The sequence below is a fragment of the Teleopsis dalmanni genome, chromosome 2, assembly GCF_002237135.1.
Source record: "Teleopsis dalmanni isolate 2A chromosome 2, ASM223713v2, whole genome shotgun sequence".
NCBI classification, from domain to species: Eukaryota; Metazoa; Arthropoda; class Insecta; order Diptera; family Diopsidae; genus Teleopsis; species Teleopsis dalmanni.
Window position 1 is genome coordinate 131090757 of NC_051847.1, and position 15122 is coordinate 131105878.

Sequence of the window (15122 nt, forward strand, 5' to 3'; positions counted from 1 at the left end):
ATTGTGGATATGTTAATGTGGTTTGGATGTTAATGACTGTTAATGAAAATTTTGATGATAAGAAATGAAAAGGCAATCCCTTATAAATCATTAACATAGATATGTTAAAAAATTTGCACTACATCCAATTAATTAAAACAAAAAGGACTTAAAACGTATTAGAATCTGTCATAAATGAGTTGAAATGTTCATAAGGTGTTTTCGGGCAATAAAATTTGTCGAGAATATATATCAAAACACAAATCTAAAAAGAATATAAAAATAAATCAAGTAAGATTTTATGAATTTATATATAAAAACATTCGTTTATAGATTGCCTAGTAGCAGTGAGAGTTTTTCAAACATGATGATAAAATAAGAAGAGCACAACATGGCATGCTTTGTAATACATTGAACATACTGAGAATTATAAGTTCAAAATTAAAGTAACAATGAAAAATGAAAATAATTATTATTATTCCGATAACACCACACATACGTAAATGTTTAATAGAGAGTCACAATTACAACAATTAGAATGATTCTATTTATTATTAAATTTGTTTTTTTTTTGTTTTTTGGTACATTTAACACTTAAGCCCACCCACAACACGCATTTCGCCACTACACTACCTGATGATGAGTATAGAGCGATTGATATGCGGTACCACTAACATTTCCACCACCAAGACTGATTGTTGATAACGTTGACCCACCTCGTCCAGGTACACCGGATAGTGAAGAAATGCCACCACCAACGCGCACTGAACCTGCAGTCATTGAATGGTGCTGTACATCATGATGCTGTGCATGCTGTGCGTTATGCGTTATATGTGCATGAGAATGTGCTGCATGTACTGCATGTGTATGTGCAGCTGCAGAAGACTGCTGACAGTGCGTGGGATGTTGGTGCTGCGATAGTTGTTGTTGATGATGATGATGCATTGCTGATTGTGCGTGTTGTTGTTGCATGGATGAGGAAGAAGCAGCTGTTGTATGATGATGTGGCGGTTGTTGCTGATTATGATGTGATTGCAACGATTGCTGTTGTTGTTGTTGCTGTTGCTGCTGTTGTTGTTGATGATGTTGTTGCTGTTGTTGTTGTTGTGCTAAGCGATTATTTGCATTTGCTGTTATTGGTGGCATTGTTGGCATTGCTTGACCTGAATTATTATTATGGATGTTGCTGTTGTTGGGATTATGTGTTGATGATAAGCTATTAGCTGTTGTTGTTATTGAGGAGGTATTATAATTCACATGAACGGATGAGGATTGTCTACGCACATACAAGGAAAAGATAATTATATAAAAAAATAATAAGATAAAAAAAATTTTCAAATCATAATTGCTGTAGGCTGTACAAACAATAAATACACAGTTTTGGGATTAGATGTGCTCCAGTAAGTTTTTGGTAGACTAAAAATGAGTATTTATTGAATTTGTAGAATATTACTAACCTTAAACTAAGCGATGTTGCAGAAGTAGCATTTCCACTTTGTTGTAAGATTGGCGTTGAGGAGGTAGATGAGGCAGCTGCAGACATTTGCCGAAAATCAATACCATTTTCCATGTTATTAGGTAGCGTCGATGTGTGATGTTGTTGTTGTTGCTGTTGCTGTTGTGCATTTGTATTTGCATTATGGCGCGTAGCAGCTACAGATGATTGCCTTGAATTAGTTGTTGTAGATAGTGAAGTTGTTGCTGCTATTGCTAGGGAAGCAGCTGTTGCAATTGAAGATGTTACTGAATTCGTTGTACCTGTAGTTGTGGAAGCAACCGTTGCAATGCTTGTTGTGACTGATGAATTCGTAGCACCTGTTGATAATATGCTATTTGCTATAATCTTGACTTTGAGTTCTAGTTTGGTTAGTTTTTTTTTTTTTTTTTTTTGTGGTGGAAAATAAAATGTTATCTTTTGTTAAAGCAAAACCGAAAATTATGCGAAAACAAAAAATAACATGAAAAGTTTGCATTTCCAATAAACCATAATGATAAGAGTATGAAAGAATCAGTAGTATCAATATACCTTCGATATCACTATAAATAGTGATTTGCTAATAAATATACATATATTATTTATTTTGCATAATGAATATGCTAAAGACTTTATATGCAAAATATAAAGTACATACGAATGGTAAGAAGTATTATGTACCAAAAAGATTTATTTTGTTTGGATGCCGATAGAAAAAATTGCAATTAAATTTATATGTATAATGAAATAATTTCATTAAGTGTTGAAAAAAATTGTGTATTTCCCTGTGCCCCTTTTTACTCTATTCGCATTACACAATTTTAATTATTAACAAACAAAAATTAAATAATATATAATTAATTAAAAAATAACCAACGCCAAAAGTAAAGAAACATTTCATTAGAAAATTAATGTGGAAATATTAATGTATTAAATAAAAACAAACACCATTTGAATTAAGTTTTAAGGATTTATGTATTTATAAATATATACATATATATACATATATATATTTATATATATAATACAAATTTATTTTTTGTACATATGTGCATATTTAAATGATTAATAATATTAAGGTTTAAAACGCTAGAAATAAATTAATATATATTGAAAACATTAAATATTTCTTTTAAATTATAAAATTATATATATACATATATTATAAATTAAATGCTTTCACAAAGGGTTAATTTTGTTTACGTGTTGTGTGCTTATATGTAAGTGTTATTTTGTAAGTGTTCTTGTGTGAATTAATTATTAATGCAAAGAAATGTATTTTAGTAATTTATGTATAATTCTTAATTGTTCCTTATAATTAACAAATCTGTTTCAAAAATTGTTTGATATATGTATAAAGTTTTTCAAATAAAATGTGAGTAATTTATTATTAAAACAATAATCTAGTTAACATTTACCTCATACATAGGCCCAAAACAAACCCATAAACCCAAAACAAACTGGATTGCTTTCTAAGAATTAATTTTAGTGTATTAAAAAGCTTTTCACAGTTTAAATTTAAATCACACTAGATTGATTTCATAGGTTGAAAATTTCTACGCATAGCATTGTGTTAAACGAATGAGGTGAAATTGTTTATTTTTTAAATTTTTTTTTATTTTTTTAAGTTTATATTATCATTGTTAAATTACTGCTATACAATATACAATAGCCTAGAAAATCTTTGAGATAATTGTTAAAGTCGATTTTCGACATGATTTTTAAAGAGCTCAGCGATTTGGTTTTTATCTTCTTAATCGCTCTTCGGAGTGATATCTAAAGCTTAAGGAATAGCCAGAAGCCACATAATGCTAATACGATAAAATAGTCCCGAACAAACAATGCATTGTGAGATGGTGCATTTTAGTTTTTCAAAAAACTAAGAACTGTCTGTCTATAATTTTGGCTTCTTTTTGCGAATAGTTGCACGTAAATGTTGCATAACGCTCAAACAATATACCTTTTTGTCAGTTTAGCTTCGTACTATGATAAGGAATCTGGTTAACATGAGCTTCAATATCGGTGTGATATTTTTGGTTTAGCTTATCTTTTGCATGGTATTCGCTTGATTGGTAAGTTGTTTTCAGGTCACATGAATATATTAAAGTTTCATAGGCAGTTAAAATGCATTTCTTCTTCTGGTGATAAAGTTAGAAAGATTGTTTTAACAACCTTCAACGTAAAACTGTTTTTTCCAAAAAATTGAGTGATTTTGGCACTAAACAAGCTTTCACCATTTTATATGTACAAAATGATTTGAACTAATCCAAATGATACATTGACAGTATCAATGAGGTATCTAATTTACAATCTAAAATATAAACATACTCTCAACTTTTACTAACATTTGAGTTGAGATAACTTAAACTTAAATCGATTTTATATATCAACTCGTAAAAGTGTTTTTTGAAAAACTTTTATATATCAAATAGTATGAGTTCTTAAGTAATTTATACAGGGTGATCAAATCAGTACTACATTTTTAAAATTTTTTCAAACGCAGAGTGGCCATTTTTTAGATTTCTCAAATATGATCATTTTTGTTCAGTAAAGTTTGGCAAATAAATCAGAATGCAAAGATACTCAAGTACATAGTGCAATTGCACAAAGGATTCTTGAAACCAAATACATAAGAGGATAATGAGGCGTATACAAAAGGAATAAAAGATTTTAGATTTTAAGGAGATTATAAAGGGGAGTTAGATAATGTAAGGAATGAGACAATGGTTGGGATTGTCAATATAATAGTAGTAAACTTACTATTACTAATCTAATTAAAAAATTCAGGTGAAATGGTAGTTTGTGATGTTTGAAATCAACCCGTCAAAAAAAAAAATTAAAAAGGATAAATTTTCCTTTCGTAGACTTTTATTAATTATGTTCGTACCGTTGGATTGCCAAATAAAAACTTTTGAATAATTTCTTTAAATCTAATTAACTTATTTTCCTGCCCTTATATAATAATAATATTTTTCTCTTGTAAAATTATTTATATACAACTTGAGTTTTACTTTAAGGCTGATTTCCTCACAATATATATAGCTCTTATTTGATCACTGTGCATAAGAAAAATAACGATATTAATCAAGTTAATTTCTAACTACTTATGTACGATTAAGATTGATTTTGAACAAATTTGTTATTTATTATTTGACAATAATGACATGATAGAATTTTAATAATATACAGAAAATGTTTTAATATATGTGTTTATATTTTACAGATTAATTTAGGTTTTTATTGTTAACATATTCATAACTAAATACTTATATCTTTATTTTAAAAATTAAAAAGAAAAGAAGAATGGATTTTATCCAACTTAAATAAATTATATTTATATGTGAGAAAATGCTTGTTATATATGTTGTACGGCATGTTACAATGTGTGCTTCATTTGATGTAGTAAGATTTTTAAATTGAGGTGGACATATTGAAAACATAAGCAAACTCATATATAATTACATACACATACATTACATTAAATTAAATTATTAAGTGAGCATACATACAAACAAACATATTCAAACTTAAGATATGCTGTTAAATAAATTAAAATATTTACATTTTTCTTATAACTTTCTATTGAACCATTAAAGCTTAAAAATTTATATAAAAGACATTGTTTAGTTGTAGTTGAGAAAAGTATACGAATTTTTTTATTTCGTTTTAAATTTCATCTTGCGTTCCTCTTGCATAGACTACTTACCTTGACTCTGTGTTGTATTCGAATTCAATGGTATTGTAAGCCGAGCATTAACTGCTAATAAATGATCTCGTCGTGCTATTAAATTGGCTAAATTCGTCTCCAGACGTCCATTTTCTGTTTGTAATTGATGCAGACAAGATAGCAGAGAAGCAACTATAAAAAATATATAACACTCAGTTAATATACACTACATTTTAAATGATTATATTAAATGATTATATTAAATGAGTATATAACTAAAAAAGAAACAAAAGTGTTTATATTTTAATATAAATTAATTATTAGTCAATATCATATCTATGTCTGGTATGCATTTTTATGAGGAATACCTAAGACCACAAAGAGCATAGTTTCCAAGGACCATTATGTAAATGTAAATAAATTAGAAACCTAGAAAATAAATTCTGTAATACTAAAAAAAATTGAAGCAAGTTAAAAACAATGGCACAAGTACGTACTAAAAGTTAGGGAAGGTTTTTTGCAATTGCAATGTACTAAGAGGAGTTAAAAGCTGTTGTTGTTGTTGTAACCCATTTGGAACTCAAAAATATATACATGAATGGGACTACAAAATATCCATAATATGAGGGGAACAGAGATAAGGAAGATATCGAGAAAAAAAGCAATGAAGTGACCAATGATAATATTATGTAGTGATGATTCAAATAGAACATTGTGTTGTAAGATGATTTTTTTATTAATGGAATATATATGTAGAGTAACTTTTGAATTCCAATTAATTAAACCATTTCTACATAGTATGCAGAGTGTTATCGTTAGTAGAAACATTTATTTATTTGTTAAGGGTATTTATCTGTGTATCTTTTCTCCAATAAAAATTTATATTTTTTGGTACTATAATAAGTGAAATTAATATATCCTTTATCTTTACCAAAATCTAAAGCAATAAACAACGTAAACAATAATGTTCGAAGTGTAAAAAGGTTTATTAATTTTGTGAAGACATTTTTATTGTAGTGAAAGGTAATATAAATTGAAATGACTAAATCCGAATGTTATGTATGTATTTTAAAGTATTCTCTTATTTTTTTAAATAAAAATATCTTATTATAGGATTATATATGGTTTAAAAAGAACTGCCTTAAAAATTTTGTACTCATTATATTTAACTTATTTTTCACAAATATAAAATACAATTATTTTTAATAAATTCCATATTAGTTCTTATATGAAAAAAGATTTCAAAATATTTGTGCTAAATTTTTTCTTCAGAAACTAAACATTACCAAAATAACCAGTAAAATTTTTATCGACTTATTTAGATGCTACTACTATACAATTACCAAATAAACAAATGTATGAAACAATTTTAAAAAAAAGTTCAAGAAATCAGGTAAAGGGTAACTAGTTTCAACTTTTAAGACCTATAAAACCTTTTGTGTTTTCGCTGCTGAAATACTTTAATTTTAACTTGGAAAGAATTGAAGAATAATTCAAGTTTCCAAACTTCTTTTAATTTGTTAAAATAAAAAAATATATATATTGGATTCGTTTTCTGATAATCGGAAGAAAGATGCAAAGTACTCTAGAGTAATGGTTCTATTTCTTACAGAATAAATAGGGTCTTCGCATGCTTTAATCTCATAAATTAACGTTGGTAGTTGAAAAATCAGTTTTAAATTCAGATCTAATATTTGTAAAATACTTTAGAGATATATATTTGCTTATCTTTTACAATTTTATATAAGATTTTTTCTCAAGGTTATGAAAATCGTCCTTTAAGAGTTTAAATATAATAATTAATGTATCAAATATTAACGTATACGTTATTTTCTTAATAATAAAAAGAGAAAAAAGTTAGCACTTACTATCAAAATGCTGTGCTTGCTCCATTAAAAATTGAGATCCTTGTTCCCACTGACGTTCCAGCAACTGATCTAAACTTTGTGGTATAGCATTGCCATTAATATTACCACTAAGCATAGATGATAATGGATTACTGCTAGCACCAATGGCTAAAGTACCCGATGAGTTCGAAATAGCCGTTGAATTCAAACGCTAATTTACAATTGAAAAAAAAAAACAAAATTATTACTGAAAACAATTTAAATAATAAACAGTTTTTACTTGTACTTTTCCTGGGAATGGTACACCCACATATTGTGATGTTACTAAGTCTGATGTATAGACACTATGATCCTGAATTTCCATATGTAGTTGATCAGAAAGTCGTTGTGCTACGCTGCTGTTTGGATTTATTTGATTTCCAAGCATATGAGCAGCTGATTGTGGTGCGGAATTAGATGAAGTGGTAACTGGCACAACAGTGTCAGATGTAGTCCGTGCAGCAATGTTACCATTTTGAAATATTCTAAATTCCTTCTCGTCATTGCCAATACTGATGGGTACATCTTTTGTTTTACGACCACGTTTACGTACTGAACCTGCCTCTGATCCGGGTGAGCTTGGTGGGGACTCTTTGAAAGTTGTTAGTTGTAAATTTGTGTCAACTGTTGTTGGCGTAGATAAATTTGTTGTTCCTGGTTGTGCTTCATAGCAGAATTTCAGTTCACCTGCTGCAGTCGCAGAGGTATTATTATTATTACTTTGCAGTGACGATGACGAGGAATATATACCACTATCGGGTGTTCTATTTTGTGATATAGTCGTTGTTGTTGTTGCAGCAGTAAAGGAGGTGGTTGTAGTTGTTATCGTTGTCATATTCGGTAATATTGATGATGTTGTTGTAGTTTTTGTAGTAGTGTTGTTATTTTGTGTAGTTGTAGCATTAGCGGCATTAGAATTAGAAGAGGAAGAAGCAGAAATTGGAGTTTTTCCATTTGAGTTATTTAATTGCACAATTTCTATAAGATCATCATTCACATTCACATCTTGTTGTGAGGAATTTGGTAAATTGCTTGGATTATTGGATGAATTGGATAAGGAATTAGTAGAAGAGTTATTAGTAGGATTATTGTTTGCACTGCTATTGGTATTGGTATTAGAATTATTTTTATTATTAGTTTTACTTTCGGGTGAACGTCGTTGTTGTTGCTGGTAGCCTGCAACATGCTGTTGCTGCTGTTGTGCAGCTAACTGTTGCTGATAAAGCGTTTGCTGTGCGCGCAATAGTTTCTTATTTAAAGGTTTGCCACTAGAATTGGACATATTTAAAAGATTTGGTGGTTGGGAGGTATTTAACAATTGTGCTTCATTATTTATGTTGCTAGTATTGTTGCTATTATTATTACTAACACCAGCACTATTATTGCTGCTAGGTTTTTTATTATTAGATTCATTTTTGTTTGAAAAACTTGATAGACTAGTGGTATTTGTATTAGACAAATTGTTTAGACTAGACATTGAGTTAGATATGGAAACATTTGGATTAGCAGATGAAGTAGTATAACTACTAGATTGATTTGAGGTATCATTTGGATTTTTGTTATTGTTGCTGTTATTACTATTATTGTTGTTAACCGTGCTTTTTGAGCGTGTTGGTGAAGAATTTTTTGCTGTAGAACCTGTAGTAGATGTCGATTGTGTTTGCAACATAACTACTGGAGATGGTGACGGTGTTACATTCGGTGTATGTGTAGGTGTAGGCGTGCTGGGCGGTGGCAATGATAATGGTGATGGTGCTGTTGGTGGTGGGGTAGGTGTGGCAATTTCACTGCGAAAATGTTGCGGTGAATTCGTAGCCGATGATGACGATGACTTAGACAATTTCTCAGCTGTGGGTATCTCAATTTTACTCATGGAAGCAGCTGCTGCAGCAGCTGCAGCTGCACGCTTCTTGCCAGAACGTGAATTCGATTTTTGTTGTGATTGCTGCTGTTGCTGCAATTGTTGTTGTTGGGTATGTGACATTCCATTTTCACCAGAACGTGATCTATTTTATTTGCAACAATTTTTGTTTTGGGTGAATTTGATATTTTCATTGAAATTGAATCGGTTGGTGGAAAATGAGGTGAACAAACATGGATGTTAATTATATTACATTTCAAGTTACGTATATTAAACAAAATTTCAAGTTCAAACAATGGCAAAAATTCAATGAATACAACAGAAATGCAATAAAATTGTTCACAAAAAGAAAAATATAAATTAAAACAAAAAAAAAGATATGTAATTAAGCTAATATGTTAGGTGTGTTGGTAATGGGCATGTTTATACTGTTTTTATATGTCAGTGTAATTGTGTTTTGGTTTAGATGTTTAATATAGAATTGATTGGAAAACAGAAAAGAAATCATGAAATAAAGTAATTTCGCAAAAATCAGGCAAATAGTTTTAAAGAAAATAAAATTTTTAAAATAAAAAATGCGGCTGGAATAGATGTAGTAATCTAAGGATAATAATACAGATGATCTTAAATGAAGTCTTCGCTTTTAAAATATATCTAAAAACTAGGTTGTGAACTGTATTAAGTTGTAAAATGGTTTAATCCAGTGGTTTGATACCCAACAATTACATTGCTGCAGTGGTGCAATAGTCTGATACAGTTTGAAAACTGATTTATGTCGTCTCTGCCTTTTGCTCGGAATTTGCAGTGTCAGTGGGGTTCGGTTCAATTATAATAAAAATTTTAAGATTACGGATCAAAACTGATTTAGTTACAAACAGATTCTCAGCGCAGCTAACATAAATAGCCTTAATTGAAAAAAGATAAATTTTTATAGATACCATAAGGTATCACTTTAATAATTTTCTAAAAGAACTTAAATAGATTTTATGGATAATATTTATGTGAAATTTACAATCAAATTGATTTTCATGAATTAAGACATCCACAAAACTAACTATATAAAATAAATTATTTCGCAATGCAAATCGAAATAATTTTAATAGTTGGTTAGATTTAATCAGATAAGCTTAGATAAAGTAAAACCAGCTTGACATAAGCCAAGTATAAACTTATTGGCACCTAACGTTACTAGATCGAATTAAAGCTCATGTTGAATTGTATTAAGAATTTTGGAAATTTTAAAGTCCCCATAAAATTTTTTATACATTTTTATAAGCGTGTTTTTATATCAGACTTTAGTATCTCAAATTATATGGAACTATATGGGAGAGAAATTCTGTGATTTATTTTAATTTATCAAAATTATTTGAAGTGTTTAAGCAGTTTTAATAAAAAATGTTTAACTAAATATTATATCTCATTTAAGTTCTAACCAAAATTCTTAATAATTCTTAAGAATTTAAGTGTTTTAGATGATGTATAGATGAAAAGCAGATCTTCACATGTGGGTCCAAAAACATATTTGTGGCAGAATATCTTTAAATATTGGAATATAAGCCAGCTTATGATGGTTTGAATCCATTATTTTTTTTAAGTTTACTTTGCTTCATAGCAAAGTTAAAATATGCATATAGTAGTATCCATAGAATAGAATGAAGTCAACAATAGGGGCCATTTTTAATACATTGTAATAAAATTAAGGTCCCTATGCTCCACTAGAAGAGAATGGCAGCAGTAAGTAAATAAGTAATAAAATTAAACCAATTTGTAGATTCTTCCGAAAAGTCCACCGTGATATTGATGATTAGTCCATCCAAATTACATTCAGCTACTTTTAAGCTATGGCAAACACTGATTTAGATTCCGCGTAAAACAAAAATATTAGCAGCTAAATTTTGTAAATAATTTTGCAATTTCGAACAGTAACAACAGCAACAAAACTCAAATAAAAACATTAAAAAAAAATTTTATTTAATAAATTTAATCATTTAAAATTAGATACCAAATTTTGTTTAGTAAAAAGGAAAAAGTTGAAGTAAAATAGTTAGGGTAGAGTGTGCAAACAAGTGTGAGGTGTTATAAATTTGGGGAATGCATGCTTGAGAATGTGATTTTTTCTTTGAATATTTTATATAGACTCACCTGCTTCTCCTAACTGGTGCTGATTCTTGCTCCTGTAACTGTGACACCCTTGTTGTTTGCTTTTCGTAACTTATTTTGAGATTACCACTTTCAGTCGTTGTTGCGGTTAAATTACCAGCAACTGATATATTGGGTGTAGGTGACTTGCCACTTTGATGGATAACCCCATGTGCGAAGGACGACGGTGGTAAGGAGTTTGTACTATTTGAATAGTTGCTAGCATGTTCAGATACAATAGGTGACTGATGTTGTATACGTGGTGATTGCCGCTCCACTGTTCCACTGCTAGACGTACTCAAATTAGTACCGGCTACAGAAATGCCATGCGTATTACTGTTGCCTGTGGTTTGCTGTTGATGACTAGCTGTACGCGTTGACTGTGAAGTTGACCCATGATCTAGAATAATATTAAATATTACTAGTTTTAGATATACTATATTAAATACATTTATGCCATCACCTGTATTACCCGCTCCTGTTGGTGTTGGTAAATTAATTCCAGGTACATTAGCTGTAGAAAGCGGCACTGAAACATATAAACTGGGCGCATTACTAACACTCAAATTACTCCCACTACTGTTCACACCAGTTGGATTCAGTGATGTTGTTGTACTATGAGTTGTATTTGATACTGCGGCAAAGCGCTCATCACGATGATGATCTTTAGCTGTTGTTGATACTGTTGTTGAGCCTCCTGTTTTGTGCGTTGTTGTGATTGTATTTGCTGCTGACGTGACATTGCCACTAAGATTAATTGCAGTCTTGCTGTCGTTTGGGGAATTCTTATTTGTTAATTGTGTAGCTGAATTAGCTGACGTAGTTGTCGCACCAACAGTAGCTGCTGTTGTTGTTGATGATGCTGTTGAACTTGAATTTTGTATGATCACCGCACTAGGGGCCTGACTACTTGTATCAGCATTTCCACTTTGATGTGTGGGTGGGCTTAACTCAGTTTTTTGCTAAAATAAAAGAGAAATGCATATTAATATTTTTGTTTTTTGAATAATTAAGTAAAAAATTAAATAAAATTATAAACTTAAATCTATATATTAAAAACTTTAATAAAACTAGTTATTATAGTATATCTAAAACAAAATGTAAAAATTTTAATACATTTGGACATATGTAACCGCAGAGTGTTCCTTACTATATCATTAAAAGCTATTATAAAATTTCTATGAAATAAGGAGACCTACAGGTTTTTCGACTATAATCACTTGTTGAATTTCTACCAATCAAGAACTATTCAGTCCTATTAAATGAATAGGTATAGAAATATACTAGACAAATATTATGTACAAACGTATTATAACAAATTTAAAGTTAGTGATGAAAGTCTTAAAAATATGCGGATTAAATAATCTGTTGTTGTGTTCCGATACTAACTTCTTGAATATTAGTGCTTTCTTACAATGGCAAAACTGACAATTAAACTTAAATAGAATCGAGGGCTACTCAGGCTTGCAATAATGATAAAATATGGTCGGTTTATTTACTGAGCTAATAGAGCTGTCATCTCTTAGAGTAAGATTTGTTCCTTTTTACTTGAATGAGAGAATCGTCTCTTCTGTCCTTGTTTCTATATTTTACGGACATTATCTCATCCGTAGTATTACAATCGGTAATTATTTGTAATCACATGTACGTTCGTTGCTAAACTAGCTTGACACTCTAACCTATATGCCGTTTGCTTTGAAACCATACAGTATCACGCAACGCTCGCCACAACTTATCGATTATAAAATCGATTAACAAAAACAATATGTTGTTATATAATGAAATGCACTAAAAAGTATTGAAGGTAAAAATTTGCATAATGTATATGAAATATATGATTAATTTTAGATTCATTCAACAAAACCTCCAACACTAAATATAACATTTCATTACCCATAAAATTTATAGAAACATTTGATTATAAGTACTGTAAATATTATTTATTTTATTATTTAGATTAACGACTATAAATCATAATAAATTTAGTCTTTAATTTAAACTTATAAATATTTACCATTATTCCGGCAATAAATATTATATATTTAATTATTACTTTTAATTAAATTAGGATAAAATAAAATCACAGCCGAGCCCACTAATAATACTAAAGAATATAAATCGGTATAGACTGTCAATGTAACTGTGAGTCACGTGAGTTTCTTTAAAAACGCTGTCACAAGGTTTACATGAAATAAATTAATTGACAATCAATTTTTCTATTGTGGTATCTATTTTACAAATTAATGAATATCTATAATTTGCAAAACTGATGTATACTTTTCGGATGTAATAGTAATTTTAAATAATTTTTAATGTGATCTTTGACTGTTCACTTCTGTAAGTATGGTAAAAAATAGGATTATGAAAAGAATTTCACATTATCTTAGCAGCAGAAAGAGTGGTAGTCTTATATTGTAATAGTCTGTATGCTTAATGCAGTATTTATGAAAAATATACAATGAAATGTGTATTTCTAACGTTCAGATACCGTAAAAGTTCTAAACTGGAAAAAGGATTGCAATTTTAAGATAAAAAACCTATTAACAGATGGTAGTTGACAGGAGTAATGTTGCATTTAAATTTACTGATTTGCATCTAAATTAAAACTAGCTAAGTATATTTATAATGCATAAGGGATTTATAGTTTATTATAGAAGAAATAATAACACGCCGATGAGAATCAAATTAAGATTACTTTAAAACAATCGATAGACATGAGAAGAGTAAATAAGTTAATGTTTTGGACTACTACTCTATACAAATGACGGGTTGTAATAATATTTAATAAAGTCCTAAAGACAGATCGTAGTTGGTTTGTCCTGTTAGGGAATCAGTTATAAAACTAGCCGAAACTTAAGTTTAATTACATATATAGATCTTAGGGCCATGTTGTACAGACAGTTATGGTCACGTCAAATGTGATTTTGGTGTTGTTTTCAATGTAAATTAAAAAACTAGGGAAAAGAAAATTTTCGAATTAACTGTAGTCACTGTAATGCAGATTTCTGTATCTCGTCATCTTGGTCAAAACAGTACTGCTTAATAATAAATATTAGAATTTGTTTCTAATAGAAATAAATAAGTATATTTTTGTATGGATATGAAAGCATAAAAATTTTATTGTATATAGTTTCTGTATGTGCATACTTGTAATAAAAAGCAACAATATGCTTGCTTGTACCACTGAACGTCACTTATAAGTACATATGTATTATCAGTTAAATAGGAGAAATAGACTAAATCATAAGAAAAGAACATAACTAACAATAAAATCATATGTAATTTATGTAAAAAGTTATATAACGCTTGAATATAACTAAATAACACCTCTGTATAAACCTTTTTTAATTTTAAAAAACGCACACAAAGAATAAAAGTAATGCATTCACAACCTCTCTATAGCGAACCTCCCTATAACAAATTCCTTTCTATAACGAAGTTTTGTTGAAGACACTGCGATTTTTTATATTTATTCATATATTTGAACGAATGTTCTTAATGTTATGTAAGTTTTTATGAACAAACATGAATTAACATACATAATTCCCAGTAAAATGCAAAAAAAAAAACCTCAACAAAAAAAAAAATTTGTTAACCTCTCTATAGCGAAGACCTCTCTATACCGAAGTTTTTTGTTGCATGTCCCAACAACTTCGGTATAGAGAGGTTTGACTGTAATTTCAATAGAAAATCGTTCTAAAATGATTTTTATTTTGAAATAAAAAAGAAAAATTTTTAAATTAAAATCTTAAAATTTCTATTAAATATCAAAAAATTAATTTTGAATATAATAGATAAAATATTTCTTATTTTATTTTAATTTTCTTTTTTGAGATAATTACTTGTTTAAAAATTTATATTTAAAATTATGCATCTGCTTCAATTTTTGAGCTAAATTAAAATTTTGGAATGAAGTGAAGCGTGTAATATTTTCCCAAATCGGCAATTTGGCTAACATGAAATCTATATCTTTTATTCCCTTAGAAAATATATAATGTGAATATATAATATGAAGGTTAAATCCCACATTTTTTTATATTAATCTAAAATATGAACATTCCACATGCCATACTCTCTTCTATGTTAAAGGTGACCATAGTATATTTTTTACAATAG

At 29.0% G+C, this 15122-nt stretch overlaps 1 protein-coding gene across 6 annotated transcripts in view; it reads right to left on the bottom strand.

Moving 5' to 3' along the window:
- Positions 1-15122, bottom strand: part of LOC119681909 (protein AF-10-like) — a 56807-nt gene that overhangs the window by 1530 nt on the left and 40155 nt on the right. For 3 of the 6 annotated variants that reach the window (XM_038095215.1, XM_038095214.1, XM_038095219.1), the window contains 7 exons: positions 11470-11968; positions 11010-11406; positions 7248-8274; positions 6989-7178; positions 5160-5312; positions 1437-1794; positions 613-1255 (listed from right to left, as the gene is read on the bottom strand). In XM_038095215.1, the coding sequence (XP_037951143.1) occupies positions 613-1255; positions 1437-1794; positions 5160-5312; positions 6989-7178; positions 7248-8274; positions 11010-11406; positions 11470-11968 (3267 nt within the window). The remainder of the gene's footprint in view (positions 1-612; positions 1256-1436; positions 1795-5159; positions 5313-6988; positions 7179-7247; positions 8275-11009; positions 11407-11469; positions 11969-15122) is intronic. The other 3 variants (XM_038095216.1, XM_038095217.1, XM_038095218.1) reach the window with 3 other exon arrangements.